At 33.3% G+C, this 17,321-nt stretch overlaps 1 protein-coding gene and 1 pseudogene across 9 annotated transcripts in view; one reads left to right on the forward strand and one right to left on the reverse strand.

The window, feature by feature from the left end:
* Positions 1-17,321, reverse strand: part of Csmd3 (CUB and Sushi multiple domains 3) — a 1,211,921-nt gene that overhangs the window by 954,163 nt on the left and 240,437 nt on the right. For all 9 annotated transcript variants that reach the window (XR_001781523.2, XR_003951374.1, NM_001081391.2 and 6 more), the window contains exon 4: positions 5,404-5,598. Coding sequence is in view for 7 of the 9 variants with exons in the window: in NM_001081391.2 (NP_001074860.2) it covers positions 5,404-5,598 (195 nt within the window). In the remaining 2 variants the exon portion in view is untranslated. The remainder of the gene's footprint in view (positions 1-5,403; positions 5,599-17,321) is intronic.
* Gm25007 lies at positions 16,508-16,623 on the forward strand (annotated as a pseudogene).

Genomic DNA, 17,321 nt, shown 5'->3' on the forward strand with positions numbered 1-17,321 from the left:
CATATAAATATACTAAACCACATCACATGATTACTTCTTATTGAGGAAGATGTTTGCTCTAATTTCCTACTATATATACTCCTTCAACTACTATGTTTCATGACAAATACCAATTCTATACTTGGCTTGACATTTTTGTCTAGGATTAGCAGATTGCTAATCTGTCAAGAAAATGGTACCTGCAACAAAGCAATCTGCTGTTTCTTCTCCATTAGTTAGTTATTTTCTTATCATATTTCGAGTGAAACTATTTCTGTACCTATGTAAATAATGGAAAACATTTCCACTCATAGCTATTAGTTTAGCTTGTTGTAATATATTTCACTTTGTCCATGTAATGTCTTCCCTATAAGCCTTTTGCATGTTTGTGATGTCAAATATTCAATGGCAATCACATTGCACCAATTGTCTGGATCACAACTGCATTACCAATCTCACATCTGTTCCAACAGGATGCCATCAGATAAAAAGCATCTCCATCAGTGTTTCATGTGTTGACACCCTTTACCTCATCACCCCTTCCCCTGAACTTCTCTATAAAATCTTGACATTAGAGTTTACACATAAAGATGGCCCAGTAACTTTTAAAAATTATTTAGTTAACCCAAATTTTAATAATTCTCAATACAAATGGTAATTATTATATTATGTATGACATTAGTTATATCTTGGTACATTGATCCCTCTAATATATTTTTAAATATGAAAAGGGGGCAAGATTCAGATGAAACAGAGCAATTCATGAATGTCCAGTGTAGTAATTTTTGGAGTATATGCATCTTAATGCTTCTCCGAAAATAGATTCCCATTGCAGATTTGAAAAGTTTCAATCTAGGATTCTACATTCATTCTCCATAGCCCCAAACTGCTCTTAGTTCATACAAAGTGTTGAGATCACTAAGTTGAGAAGAGCTCTTAGGCTAAATGAAATCTCAGTGGGAACAGATTTCACAGAAGCGTCTGGCAAAGGAAGGGGTTACAGAAAATTTAAGTGCTGCAGGTATGAGGACAAGCATTAAGTTTCTTTAGGCTTTTGCTTAGCAGGAACTTAGCTGCCTTTATCAAATACTAGCAGATGTTGCTGATAAAAATGGGTCCTGCTTTTCAACATAAAAACGCTGGCTCTGTGCCCTCAAGGTTGATATGACATTTGTTTCTTTCTTAATTAAACTATCATGACTAGGAAGCAGCAAAGAGCTTTCATAGCAAAGGTTTCATCAAGGAAAGACTTTGTGTAAACGCCATGGGAAGCAATAGGGAGATCATTACAGAATTATCAGCCCCCTGCACAGTTATAAATTAAAGAATCAGTATGCTATCAAGTGACAAGAGCAGAAGACAGAGGCATGGATTAAACCATGCTCTGTATTACCCTTTGAACAGAATCACAATGGCATATTCTGAAAACACATTAGTTCTCCATTCTTTAAGTTTTAATAAAAGTTGGTTGGTGGGAGATAAAGTTGAGCATGGAAAATTAGATCATGTGCTCTGTGAAGTATGACAGAGACTCTGTGCTCAGCTAGTGAATATTAGTAACACATGAGAACTACATTTAAGGCTGGAAAGGAAAATTTGTACTTTCTACATGAATTATTACCTCACTTAAAATGTGCTTGCTCTATATAGTTCATATTTTTAGTAATCCTCTGTGAAGCTGTATCTTAAATTTCTGTCCCCAAATGAACTTCTAGCCCCTCAACGAGGAGACAGTAATGCTTTCCTCATAAAGGTGCCCAACTTCCCTACAGATCCTACCATTAAATCAATTATCACACATTATTGTAATTGCTTGATTACATTACAGTCTGCCCCATTGGACCACAAGCTCTTAAAGGCAAGAGTTGTTTTTTAATCAATCTTTGGTTCCTTGGCATATAAAATGCTGCTTTTCACAAGGTAGGTTTTTAATGAATGCATTTAAATGAGTAAATGCATTCATTAGTTTTAGTAGCTGTGAAAAGAAAAGGTGAGCTTGGCAGACTGAAGTTAAGCAGGCAACATTTACAAACACAGACGGTGCCACTTTTTGATAAATTAGAACTCGCAGAGGTTATGGTGAAAGTCAAAGTAAGCGTGCCTGCGGGGCCTTGGGAAGCATGAGCAAAGGAGTAGGGTGTATATTCAGGCAAAAAATTTAACCTTGAAATAGAAAGAGAATCTCAACAAAATGAAAGAAGAACGAAAAGTGAAGATAAGGTAAGAGGTGCAAAGTTGATTAATTGAGCCACATGCAACTCTTTCCTTGATTGCATTAAATTCTAACGGCTGAGGCTATAATCGTTCTTGCAAGAGTCCTGAGATAGACCTGAATGCCTCATGAATATCTTTAACATTAACTCAATGTGACTATGGTCCTTCTGCCTCTATTTCTTCACCGTTTTATTACTAAAGCAGTAGTTTCCAAGTAGACAAATGAAGTATGTAAGTCTCTCTAACAATCTAGTCAGTAGGTGAAACAATGAATGTTTAGACTAGAATAACTCTTTTTTTTTATTCCAAACTCCATTATCTGAATTGAAATGGATGAATAATCCTGCATTAGAGATTAATATAACATTGATGATAATTTATTGTAAATAATTGTGTTATCTTATGTTTTCATTGGAATCCCCTTTTAAACACTCGATTTTAAATGTTTATGAAATATTTTAGTGAATAAATTGTGTGCCTGTTTAAAATGTGTGTGTGTGTGTGTATTTTTGTTTACTATGAGATTAGTTGTTCTCTCCTGAGTGTAATTTAATTATTTGAAGTTTCAATGCATATTAATTGGACTTTCAAATCCTATACTTTGATATAGGGAAAACATTTCAAGTTTGGCTTTTCTATTAACCCCCTTAAATCCTGAGACATTTCTCCACTGGTACTCTCATAAGTCTGCACATCTTTTGAACATATTTCATCTGACCTTTGAATAAGACTATCTTTTCACAAACATCTGTTTACAAAACATTCTAATGTCTTCCAACAGTGCTGAGGACAAAATTTGCTTGTAGCCTTGGAAAACAGAGATAATGGCTCCCCAGAGATCAAATAAGGCACACTGCCACACATGAACAATTCAGGCTCACACCCATAGGAGCTTGCTTCCTAGGATGTGAGCAGACATCTTACACCTTTGTGTCATTCTGTAGAATGGGGAATTGACTGTTGTGTATTGTAGATAATGCAAAATCATATTTTGAATCATGGCTTTGCAGTTGATATAAAAACTGTCACTTTTTAACTTAAGATCACGTTTTTCATGGCCAATCATAAAGTTGAAAAGGAGAGGTTGTCCACTTCAAGATCTTCATAGTCCCCTATGCTTGATATTTGACTAATCTTGACCAATTATCTTTTATAATATATAGTGTTTAATTTTCTATTTTCATTTAAAAGATACAATGCTTCTAAATGTTTTAGTGGCTTGCAGTGTTTAGCATAAAACCGACAATAGTAATCATATCAATAGAAGGAACAGCCGAGGCACCAAACAGCAGTACTGGGACAATTCCAGCACAGAGACCAGCTTGGATAGAATAGACCAGCTTGGATATCCCACGTACAACAATAAACAGCATGTAGAGGCTGTTTGTTTAGCATTGCTATAATGACAGCCATTTGTTTGTTTTGTTTTGTTTTGTTTTTTTAATTCATCTCATGGACCAGAGAAAGAATGAAGTCAAATTGTTCATGTGATTTTCCTGAGACCAATCATATTCTGATTGACACAGCTGGCAAAAGTCATTTAGCTGTGTGTGAGTTATGAACAAAAATATTTGGAAGGCAGTTTGATGGTCATAACATGTCTATTTGCTAAAAATGTAGTCGTGGCTTCCCTACTTGGGCCCATGAATTCCCTATGGTGGGCTTTTTAAAAGCTTTTTAGTGGCAACTGTGATTTTTCCTTTTGGCTCAAACCTCAAAATGTAATCAGAAAACTATTAGGAAGACCCAAAGTATTGTGCCACTAATGTGACAATCTACACATCTTGCCTGACTTGTGTAGTTGGTATGGTCTTATTCAAGTACTGAGAATAAGTGCTGTTGAGAGTACAGGTCTGAATAGGGCATTTAAAACGTGTATTCAATGTGAACACCATATGAGAGCATAAGAAGAATGTTGAAGGAGAAGGATGGGGAAAAGTAGTGTGGAACACTGTCTTCAGGGCAGGGCATGGATGTTCAACTCATGAAATCATAGCAGCTGTGGTAAACTGCAGAAGATTGGATATGTTCACATTTATTAACAAGTGGGAGATGGTGTTACTAGCCATCCCTGGTTATTTTTTATCTATTGGCAGTTAATGATGTGGAAGGAGAGGGATCTTTTGTAGTTATGTAGACACTGGTAAATAAGGTCCATTGTTCTGGTAAATATGCTCCATTGCCCACCTAAAAATAATTAAACGGGTAGGTTTCACATATACATACAAAAGCCTGAGAGTATGGAATATAATAAAAATACATTAATACACACATATAAATTTATAATATATATATGTGTATATATATACATACATATACGTACATATATATATATGTATGTATGTATGTATATAATCTGTGGATAATTTCATTGGTTACTATGCTTTTCATCTACAGTCCTGTGCTTGAGGAAAAGTATTCTATATGGGTAGTTGTACACTCATACCTAACACTAATCAGGAAGGAATTAGAGAAACACACCCCAATAGACTGTTGAAATTCATCATGATAGGAAAGAAAGTGCAGACCGAACAATGTTGATCTCCTGAATTTCTGAGGGCAAGACTAATGTATAGAGTTAAAGCTTAGAACTTTGCAGACATTAAACCTTGAACCATTATGAATGCTAAATGTAATTATATTTCCTTCATGAAATAAGTAATTTTATAGCATCAGTTTTAAAATATAAAGTATAACTATCACAAAAAATATTGTGCCAAATTCTATGAGAAATTTTAAAAGATTCAGAAAGTCAGTATTTCTCAATTAAAGCAAAATAATGGGCATGACAGATGCAAGGAATCCTAAATTTTAAACATCATAACCTCTTTATGGTTTTCTAATATGAATTAGAAAATCTGTATGTATGCATTCTATTGGAAATATAGAAATATTTATGAATAGAAATAGCTCAGGCTACATAAAAATACTTTTGTCTTAACCAGTGTCCATTATGTTTGTACATTTGTCATTCAGTACCTGATATAAATAGATGATATATAGTAGAGAAATCTAGTGTATAAATTGATAATAGGTATATTATAAATATTATAAATAGTTATGCTTTATTTAACAGGTTTTCATTATATTCATATATATATATATATATATATATATAGAGAGAGAGAGAGAGAGAGGGAAAGAAGTAGATATAGATATAGATAGATATAGTATATGAATGTATCTGTTCGGTTTTTTTTTTTTTTTTACCTCTGCAAATTGGAACAGGGAAATCCCAGGAAGCTGTATTAACCGAATTGGCTATGCAGGTAAGTTGAGGATGGCCATCAAGGATATATCCAGTTACACAGCTGTAGCGGATCTTGTCCCCAACATCAAACCTTGTTCCATACAGTACACCTTTGGGTGGAACTCCTGGATTTCCACAGGAGCTACTCTGTAATTCTGTAGTAAAGAAAGAATAAAAATAGTTATTTTAATATATTTAATGTATTATTATTATAAATTACATTTAGGTTTTATCATTATTTTCCTGTGGAGAAATGTCAGACTGAAAATTTAGCATTTTCTTGTTCAGTACAGACGAGTTTAATATTAGTAATGTGACTAAATATTACTGCATCAGAAATGGAATTAGCTTTACTAAATTTTTTTATGCCTTATATAAATTAGTCTTCTTAGCAAGCTTTAAAATACTATCATACTTTACAGAGTTTTAAAACTGAGATCAATATAATTTAAATAGTTTCTCCAAAGTAACATTTTAATGACAGAATGATGGATATTTCTACATATGCTAAACTTCACATAGAAAACATGCACTGTTTAGTAAAGATCTTTTACTTAAATAACAAAATAAACTAGTATAAAATGAACATATTTGTAATGTAAGTAATTTGATAAGATTTCAGCTCATTTATTTGTTTTAATTTGGATATTGAATAACAAATTTAGTAACAAATGCATGGACATATGACATTTTAAAATGGATCAATATAAAAAACTGGGGTATTAATTACATAAATTTAGAAAATATTCTATTTTATTATGAGTTGAAAATGGAGATTTAGATATATTAGAAATTGTAGAACAATGAGGCTAGGAATGATATATTTATTTACATTAGTTTTTATAACATACATATGTTATAGAATATATATATATATATATATATGGCTTCTTATTACATGAACTTGATATTGTAAATATCAATCAATTAAACTAAAATTAACTAATAAGGAAAAAAGTAGTTTAGTGATTTGAGTAAATTGTTCAGGTACTGATGCTACATAAATGTTAATTTCCCAGAAGGATAATTTTACTATAGTTCAAGAGGCAATTAAATCTTAGGTGAGTTAATTAAATATATATGGGAATAACTATACTTGCAAAATTTCAAAATGGCTAAAAAATACTAAAAATAGAGTAGCGATATAAAAGTGAATCATGTTCCTATTTTATAAAGATGTTGATACCGTGTCAAGCATTAGTTAGTTCCTGGCAAAATAATTATGTCAAGCAAAATCATTCTAAATTGAAATTATCAAAATGAAAAGACATGTAAAATAATAGATAGGTGAAATGTTATAAAACCAGAATATGTATAGATTTATGTTATAAATTTTTTGTCACTAGCTTCTAGTAATTGTGGTAATTTTTCTTTACATTCTGTTTTCTCTTGTGTTGTATGCATGTGTGTGTGTATTTGTGTGTGTAGGTGGGTATGTGTTTATTTTTGTGTGTGTAGAGCATTGCATAAATAAACATTTATAAATGGCCATGTATGTGCATGCGTATCCCAGAACACATGGTTGCAAGAGCAGACTAGCAATATTTCCCTACTTCTTTATTTTGCTTATTGCCTTGAAACTCACTTTCACTGAACTAGAAGATAATAATTTTTTTGCAATGCTTTCTGGCCAGTGGCTGGATTTATTGGCACAAGCAAGCATGCTCAAGTTTTTATAAGGGTTTCAAACTGGAGCCATAAATTTTGAAGAGAAAATGTTTTTACTCACTCTGTCACTCTCATGAATCTGGTAGCATTTCCACCATTTCATTAATTAATTCTTATAATTTTGAATGTTTATGGAAAGAACCACTGATTAACTTAAAGTATATTGTCAATGTACTTGATTAACAAATGCAGTAAGAATGGAGACCTTTAAACTAAATTATTTGTTTTAGAGGTAAAATATTTACTCTAAGTTTATAATAGTTATTTTAAGATTCTACAAGTATAGGAAATTAAAGAACTTGGCTAACGTTTAGTATCAAGGATTTATATAAAAAGTAGGTCACCATTCTAAGCGAATATTTAAAACATATTTATAATATCAATAGTCAAGGTTAATTATCCCTAAAACTTTATTCCCTCATATTTTTTTTTTACTATTGTGTTCATTATTGTTTAAAGATATAGTCTGTATGTGGAATTCCAAAAATACTTCAAACAGATTTATTGTCTGTGGATGTGTGCAATTAAAAAGTACTCAGACTAGAGAGACAGATGGCTCATTGCTAAGAATGCTTGCTACATAGCAAGAGAAAAGGAGTTTGGGTGCCCTTCACCCATGTGACTACCAAGGTGCAGCCATAGACCTCTGTAGCCCCAACAATGTTTTTATGGTAATGCAGGACGTGAGAGAATCCATGGCTCTTACTGACTGCCAGTCCAAACTAAATATTACGTGGTCCAGAGAGAGAGAGAGAGAGAGAGAGAGAGAGAGAGAGAGAGAGAGAGAGAGAGAGAGAAAGGGAGAGAAAGAAAGGGAGAAAGGGAGAGGAAGAGAGGATAACATGCATGTGTATACATATACACACATGAACAACCCAACATATGCAGCATGTTTTACATGTAACAAGAGTATTTTTTTAAATCTTTCATTTTCTGGAAATTTTATATAAATAATACTTGTTGGAATAGATGCTAGGGTTAATAAGTTTTGATAAATGGAATGAAAACTCAATCCTTTGAGTAGAGTAATAACAAAGGAATACTTTTAATGAATCTACCACATTTGACCTTATAATCAAAACACTTCCTCTTCCTTACACACTCTAAAAATAATTAAGGTCAAGACTTCAATTATCGTAAAGCTATATATCTGGGAGGAAAGGAGATTTCATATGCTTTCACAGGAAATGGTTTGGGAGGGAAATAAAATGAAAGATAGGAAAGTTTATTTTATACCTTTTATGCTTAGTTGCAACTTATATTTAAACCGAATAAGTATTGCATTGACGAATAATATAAAGGGGTAACGGGCATATCCCACAAATGAGGTGAATGAATTAGACAACAATGGAACCATCACAGATTACATAAACTCTGGCCTTGTGACTGAATAACATTGAGACCAAAAGACTCTTAAAATGAATGTTTTACCAAAGAAAAGGAAAGAATATAATTCTGTTGCATGTCTTGTCTTCATTCTCTAGAATATGAGACTATCTACCAATAATCCTCTGTGGACTAAATTAGTCACAAAGCATTGTGAAATATTTCACATTCAAGTTTCATACATTGTTGCCCTGTAGATGTTGCTCATGATTACATACTTTTTTTCCTTTTAAAATCTTTAATAATTTCCCTCTAAGCTCTCTAGGACTAACATAGAATGAACAAAAAGAAGGCTAAGTCATTAACTGAACAGTTATATAACATACTTTTCTTATTAATAATTACAGCTTAATTCTCTCTGTGTGTCTATGTGTGTGTGTGTGTGTGTGTGTGTGTGTGTGTGTGTGTGTGTGTGTGTGTGTGTGCGTGTGTGCGTGTTGCAATTTGTGTTGACATGTCTGTAGGTGTAGGCATGCTGGGGCCTGAAGATAGTCTCTTCCTCTATTTATTTCTATTGAATTTATTAAGAAGTCTCATTCTGAACCCAAATTTTTCAGATATTTATTAGTCTAGCTAGTTGAATTGCACCATAAACCCTCTCATTCTACCTCTAGAGGGCTGTTCTTCCAGGTGTCTGTCTACTCAGATGGCCTTTAACTAAGTTCTTTGAATGAAGATCAATCTTCATGCTTTTTGTGGAAGCACTTTTTCCACTGAGGTACCACTACATTCTCAAAATGTAATGTTGCATGCTAGGTTTTTATCTTTTTTTTAGCAAATCATACAGGTATGTTATAGTAATTTTTAGATGTTCCTATAAGACTTCAGCAATTTCAATGAAGGAAGATTGAAGTGATTAATTGGGTAAAGGAAAATATAGAAAAGTCATTCATATTTTCAAATGTTTGTCATAAGTATTATTTACTCTAAATATTGTGAAGTTGCAGTTAAGGAAAGCAGAGGTTTAAGTGATAAAATGTGATTGTGAGAAATTCGTCAAAAGTTACTGTCAGGTGGTCCCATTATATTTGCTACGAGAATTGCTTCTAATGCAAAGAATAACTGAATCATTGAGTAGATATGGTGACTATGACTGACAATGAACATATTTAAAAGAAATTCTAAGAGGGCAAGCTACAGTATAATTGAGCCTGACCCTCATACAGGCAAAGGGGAGAGATGAGGATGGATGTGGGATGGGAGGCTGTTGGAGGGTGTAACCAGGAAGTGGAATATCAATTGAGATGTAAACAAATGAAATGATTAATTTTAAAAAAGGGAAAAAAACTTCACTTTCATATTCTATCATACAAAAGGTTGAAAATGTGACTGAGGAAGTTAATTTAAAATTAGTTTAATAACACTTCTTGAACGTCAAGATATATAAAATGTAAATATAAATAGAAGAAAGCTTATATACTTGCTACACATATGAATTGTAATCTTAGTATGTGAGGAGGGTGCAAAAATAAGGCAGAATTTTTAGGATCTGAAGTTTGAAGACTGAACAGGTCTCTAAGAAAATGAATCTTGATATCTTTGTTCTCAAAATGTCTGTGAATTTCAGGTAGAAAAAAAAATCCAGTTATTTTTACCATTCGGTGTAGCAGACATTTGAGCCATTTAAAGTGTGTGTGTGGTTTTTAAACTGGAGTGATGCACTGGTCTTCTATGGCTTTATCTAATAAATGAAGTACTCGGCAATTTATAGGACAGGATTTGACTGTATTAACCATTGTATAGCAAAGTATACAAAATTCCAAAATTATAAAGGATTGTTGGTGTAGCAAATATTACTTTGGGAAAGACAGAGGAAGAAAATTCAAATACAATTTTGTTATTAAAATAGAGTTTAATGACAAGCTTCTATATATTTTACTATAAATATGAGATAAAATATTCTGTAATCTTCACAAATTATCCTACTAATAAAAAGCTCTTATTATTTTAATGACAATATCAACATAGGTACTAGGAAAAGAACAAGATATGTGATTTCCTGCACTACAAAAGCAAAATTGCAGTTTGGATTGTGGGACAGTCCACAAATATGCTCTCTTTTATGCATTTATGAATCCATGAAACAGAGTGCACATATACTCCCTATATTCTACTTAGAAGGAGGCTGAGGCTTAAGTATTTTAAGCATTTTATCCAAGTCAAACAGCTAATAAATTTTCACTGTGTAGTTTAGAGCCTGAGTTGTCTGACTTCAAAACTCAGGAATCTCTTAAAGGTAGACACAGATTGTTACCTAGAAAAACCCAGTAGTGATTCTCACAGCACTACGTACAAAATTATTTTATGGGAGTGGTCTGAGGTAGTTACATAATACAGGCCTGTTTTGATGTTTATATGATGTGATGACCAAAGTTAATGAATCTTCACGGAATGTAAATAATATCATGGGATAGAAAATGAGCAAGTAACTGCAAAAGTATATAATGAAAAAAAAACTAAGCATCAATGAAGAAGATATATAGAAGGGATTTGATAGTGAAGTAAGCCTTAAAATGTAACCTGAAGTAAGATGTAACTGTGGTGAAATTTACCTGGAATGTTCAAAACTGAGTGGCATTAAATTAAAAGCAAGTATATTTAAAAAAAAAGTATAAGGTTTAAAGTACTCTGAAAAGACTTGGATTTGCTATTATAAAAATGGGATCAGGAAAATAGATTTGAAGGGAAATATTCTGAAAGCATTATTCATAGATAAATTTTATATAGTGAAAATACAACAAACAAACACAACAAATATATACACACATACACTAAAATACAGAACAAGAAAATCTAGTCAGCCTTAAACACATATAAATTGTGTGTGTGTGTGTGTGTGTGTGTGTGTGTGTGTGTGTACATTTCTGTGTAAAGAGGTAACATACTATGAAAGAATCAAGAGGGTACAACAAGACTTGCAAAGAATGGAAAAATGAGAAATGATGTAAACATATTACTTATTAAATTTCCAAAACTCCAAAACATAGATAGGTAGGTAGGTAGATAGATAGATAGATAGATAGATAGATAGATAGATAGATAGATAGATAGATAGATGAAATCAGGGATGTTAAAATTACTTCCTACTTTGGAGTAAATACAATAAAGAAACTTCAAAAGCAAGGTTTTTAACAACTTATCAAGAACCAAATCTGACCTTGAAAATTGGAATGAAAAATTGAAAGAAAGGAAAGGGACACCATGAGTGCAGAATTGCATAATTATTCCGTCAAAAAGATGAAGCATGATCCTGCTGAGATCAATTAGCAGCACTTTAAAACATTGTAAAATTATATCTACTAAGGGACGCAAAATTCAAGTTGCTTCTATTTCTTCCAGAAAAGCAATCTCAGAGTTTTATTTCCCAGATGATTAAAAATCATTTAGAAGAGCATAACATCAAATGGAGGTAAAGTGTTTTCTACCTGGCACCTCTCATTGAAAGACTTTTAAAAAGTGCTTGTCAAATAAATGCATTTTCTAACTTTTTAGTGATAATTTTCTCTGATATAGTCCTGAGCCGTTTCATTCACAAAGGACATGAGTGAAAACATTTATGAGAATGCTCTTATAGATGTCAGGGCAAGCATTTTGTGAATATTTTCAAACACTTACTGTAGCTAGCCTGTCTCTTAGACTCTTTGTCATTACATATAACAGAATGAATCAGTTTGTTTATACCTAGTCTCATTGCTATTATACCATTTGGGAACTTGAGAACAAGGGCTCTGACTCATCCTTGTGAATCAAGTCTTTGGAACACTGTGTTGTTGGCAAGCAAACAAGGATTGAGTTAGCTGAGTAATCTCATTGAATATGAAAATGCAGAAGATAATCATCACACAAAGTTTTTTGGGGGGGGTCAGGCTTAAACAGAAAATAATTGAAACGAAAGAGTAGAAAACAGAGCAGCAGGCATATGCTGAATTAACTGTGTTACAATAAGCACTGAATAACATTTGCAAGGTGTGAGATTTTCTTTAGACGCTGACTTTCATTGTTAAGGTTTTCTACTGTACTCTATGAAAATGCATTTACTTCTATAACCCAGTTTCAGTCCTTGACCATAACCAAGTTATTTCTAGGATTCCAGCCATGCCATGGATCACACTGGGGCTCAGAAGAATTAAACATAAGGCAATATTTGTTATTTCAAAAGTGGTAAGACTCTTCAGAAGGCTAACATTTGCTACCCATAATAAAATTATCCATTTTTTTGTTTATGGGTCTTTTAATATAAGAAAAGGAAATCACAATAAATTATTAGCTGGTACACAAACAAAACCCCAATAACCAAGATTGCCTAAACTGTATTGTTTGCCAGAAAAAAATTACTAAATTAATTATGAGGGTAAAATGTGAGTATTGCTTGAAACTTGTGTCAAAAATTAGTGAGATGGCTGTCCTTAAGAGAGTTGTATATTTTAAAATAAACTTTGTTGGTTTATTTTTAAAAAAAAAAAAAAGCAAATTGACTTGAAAAAAAAAAAAAAGGACTTCCTGCTCTTACAGAGGGCCTGGGTTTGATTCCCAGCACACACACAATTGATCAGAACCATCTGTAACTCCAGTTCCAGGGAATCTATGCACTCTCTGATCTTGGCAGTCAGTAAGCATGTGTGTGGTATTCATCCATATGTTGAGGCAAGACATTCATACGAATAAAAATAAATATTTAATAACTGTGTTTCAAGCAGTATCAAATTCTGTTGGAACAATTTTGATAATATCCTCATAAATGTTAAGACTGATGGAGAAGGTATTTGACTTGTGAATGAGAGATTATATTGTTTCAATTCCAAATAGCAATGCTTTTTTAATGCCAATAGATTATGGTACAGGGATTTGCATAAAATTATATATTTAAATTGTATATATAATTGTCACATTAAGATAATTTGTTAGGACTAGAATGAAATGTAAAACAAAGATGTAAGTGTTAAAATATATTTGCATCCAGTATCCTTACCATTGCATTGTAAATCAAAATAAAAAAATAATATAGAAATCAGGTAAATTTGCAATCATACCCAGGTCATAGTTTTTGAAAATGAAATATGCTGCATGTACCATGGGATAACCTTTTAGCACTTGATTCAGAATAGCAGGAAAATATGCATGAACTCTCCTTTCCTTGTGACAGAATTGGGGCAAGTATCTGTATTAGAACTTTAGCACTCATGGAATTTAATTCTTTAAAAGGGTATGCTAAGCTGATCAGAGATAATTTGCTGGATTATATAATCATTCAATATGATGAGTTAGAGATGCCTCTGTATTTCAGCAATTACTCCATCATCCAATAATTACTGAACTTTGAGGCATAAATGTCAAAGGGGTCTAACAAATATGACACCATTTCCATCTTGTTGAAACTTATAACTCAGCTGGAGTGATGAGACATGCACAATATGACCTTCTAAAAATTAAAGCAAGTTCTAAAGTCTGAAACTGTAAAAATGGTTCTACTTTATTTCATAAGATTTATTTATTGTGTGTGTATCTGTAGGTGTGTCTGTGCCCCTCTGTCTGTGTGTTAGTGTGTATGTAGTGTGAGTGTGTGTGTGTGTGCGTGTGTGTGTGTGTGTGTGTGTGTGTGCTTATGTGTGCACTTAGGTGAGGAAGTGAATGTCAAATGTGCTCAGTGGATGTTGAAGAAAGAAGAGGGCATCATATCTTTGGAACTGAGAGTTTCTGGAAGTTGTGAGCTTCTGGACATGACTTCCGAAAATGAAACTCGGGGTCTCTAGAAAAGCATCTCATATTCTTAGCTTTTAAATCACTTTTCTAACATGTACTTCTTTCTTAAGGAAACAAAACACTTTATTTTCTATTCATGTACGTACGTATTCCTTCATTTATTTATTTAATGTGTGAGTGTGTGTGTCATGTGTATGTGAATATGTGCAGAGGCACATGCTTTAAAAGATAAGAGAACTCCCAGGAGTTGGCTCTATTTTCCAAAACTGGATTCTGGGGACCAAACTTTGTTGCTCGGAGAAGATATCAAGTCACACCTGTTTCTGTATCTTCCAAACACTTATATAAAGTGAAGACCACTATATAAAAGAAATATTGTTTAACTTAAAGTAAGGGGAAGTCAAATTACCTGAGTAGTTTATCACACATTTAACCTAAAGCAGATCAATGGAGAGATGGTCAATGGTGATATAGAATGGTGGAAATGAATGGAAAGCCATATAAATAAGGAAACACAGAGTCACAAGGAAATTTATAGTTATGCTTTGGAGAGACTTCTACTTAATGGTTTTATGTGGTTTCTTATTCTTGCTCAGTTGCAGAGATTCAAAATAAAATCATATAACTAAGGTAGCTGTTATTTCTTTTTGTCTGACCCTGATCATTCTAGGCAAAGGATGGTAGAACTGAGGTCATCAGGAATCTAAGATGCTTCCTTCTTCCTGCTTTGTCATTCCTGTATACTCAAGATAAAGGTGAGTTCATAAAAATACTGAATTTCTGGGCATCTGGATTGAATGAAGTGATCCTAAGAGAGATATCACTCCCTTCCTTGCTGTCTAGGTAATCTTCTATTGATGCAATAAAACACTGATGAAAAGCCAGTTTAGAGGACAAAAGTTTTATTTCACCTTACCCTTCCTGGTCATATTCCATCATTGAGGGAATTCAAGGGCAGAAACCACAGAGACGCATTGCCTGCTGGCTCAATCTCAGGCTCACTCTCACACTCATTCCTAGTTATGTTTCTTATATTGCCTATGGCCAGCTTCACTGGGACATCTTTACTCACCGTGGGCTTTGCCTTATAATAATAATTAACAGTCAAGGATATTCACTGGAAATAGACCCATAGACCAATCTGAATAGGGAGTTCCTCAATTCAAGTTTACCTCTTTGATGACTCTATAGTATATCAAGTTAACAACAATTAAAGATAAAAGAAACATCATTTTCTAAGAACCTGCTACAATTCTAAATGTTCTGACAACTGGGTTAATTTCAAGCACGTGGATTATTTTGTTTTCTGTTAATGTTAACTACAGCTCCCCACTAAGGAAGAGATCTAGTTAAACACGTAATAGTTGTTTGTAGTAAAGTGGGTAAAAGCAAAAGGGGGAAGAAAACAACATGTGTGGACATGTACAAGGTGTGAATCAGAAGTGAGGAAGAGACAAATGCTCTGGCAGTCTCCATTTCCCAAGATCTTGTACCTTCGTTTGGATAGTTCATCTTGTCCAGAGTCTCTATGACAGACCTTGTAGTGGGTGTGGGAAAATTAATTCTGTATGTATGTGAAAGGAACAGACCAGTTGATACAGGTTTGGTTGTTGAAAATTGTCTTTGGTATTGACTAAACAGGGATTTGCAGATAAGTCATTTCTTGATTTGTCTCAAAGTCCATCTAATAATTTTGGAGATTGACTTGTTTGCTCCAGTCTGGTTCATGTACCAGCAAATACTCTAACCATGTCTGTTTCTTGCTAACCATGTTCTCCTTAACAAGGTTTCTCTCAGTTGACTCAACCATTAAATTTGGACAGAAATCCAGCATTCTCCATCCACATTTTCTAACTCACTATAGGTTTGGAAAAGCCAGAAACACAAAGAACACTTTACTATATTGGTGAGTCATCCTTTTATGTTAGAACCTTAGCATTCTCTCTTTTACATCACTGTGAGCAATTATTTCATCACTTACAATAAGAATACAGAAGGGAGAACTTGTCAAATTTATCCTGAGTTTCATTGCTACTACTTCTGACAACAAAATGTCATATTTTATAATTTTGTTTCAACATATTCTTTTCTTTCTTTTTTTGGTTTTTGTTTTATTGGATATTTTCTTTATTTGCATTTCAAATGTTATCCCCTTTCCTAGTTTCCCCACTGGAACCGCCTATCCCATCACCTTTCCCCCTGCTTATATGAGAGTGTACCCCTACCCATCAACCCATTCCTGCCTCCGTGCCTCGCATTCCCCTACACTGAGGCATTGAGCCTTCACAGGAGCAAGGGCCTCTTCTCCCTATTGCTTCTCGGCCTTTTGGCTAAGATCAAGTGTAGTATCTGTTCTTATCAGTTTAATAAATAAATATTAAAAAAAACATAAATTGACATAGGTATTGAGTGTAGTATAAACCTTCTAACTACTAAATGGTATTTTTAAGTTAAAATTATAGTTGAATTTACCAAGAGTCTCTCCCTTTTGCCTCTAAATTCTCAAGGGCAGAAATAGACAAGAGTAAGATGCTTTCTAAAAATATAACTCATAGATCAGGGTGGTTGTAGTCAAAGACAAAACCATGATCATTTACCCAAAATAAGGTAGAATAATGGAAAATGTTTTTTCTAGGGTTTTTTCCTGTGATGTTGTGATTAAATTCTGTGATAAAAGCATCTTGGAGGAAGAACGCTTTTGTTTGGTTACAAATTATAGTTCATCATTGAGGGAGGCCAGTGAAGGAACTCAGGACAGAAACATGAAAGCAAGAAGAGGACCATAGACCTTGAAGAAAAGATGTTGACAGGCTTGCTCAGCTGCATTTTTTATACACTCCAGGTCTATCTGTCTAGAAATGCCACTACCCACAGTGTATTGTACTCATCTGTATCTATTAAGAAGCAAAAAAATGTTAACATATGCTCAAAAGCCAATCAGATGGTTAAAGTTTCTTAAGTGAGATGCTTTCTTTGAAGATATGTCCAGAACTGTGTCACGTTGTCAAAAACTGTGGCAGGGCCATAGTATAACTCCAATTTCAACAAAAATATCAAATCCACAATGCTCAAGGAAATTGTACATGTATAAAATCTATGTTCCATTTCCAAATAAGTATATAGA

Source organism: Mus musculus, chromosome 15 (assembly GCF_000001635.26).
Source record: "Mus musculus strain C57BL/6J chromosome 15, GRCm38.p6 C57BL/6J".
NCBI classification, from domain to species: domain Eukaryota; kingdom Metazoa; phylum Chordata; class Mammalia; order Rodentia; family Muridae; genus Mus; species Mus musculus.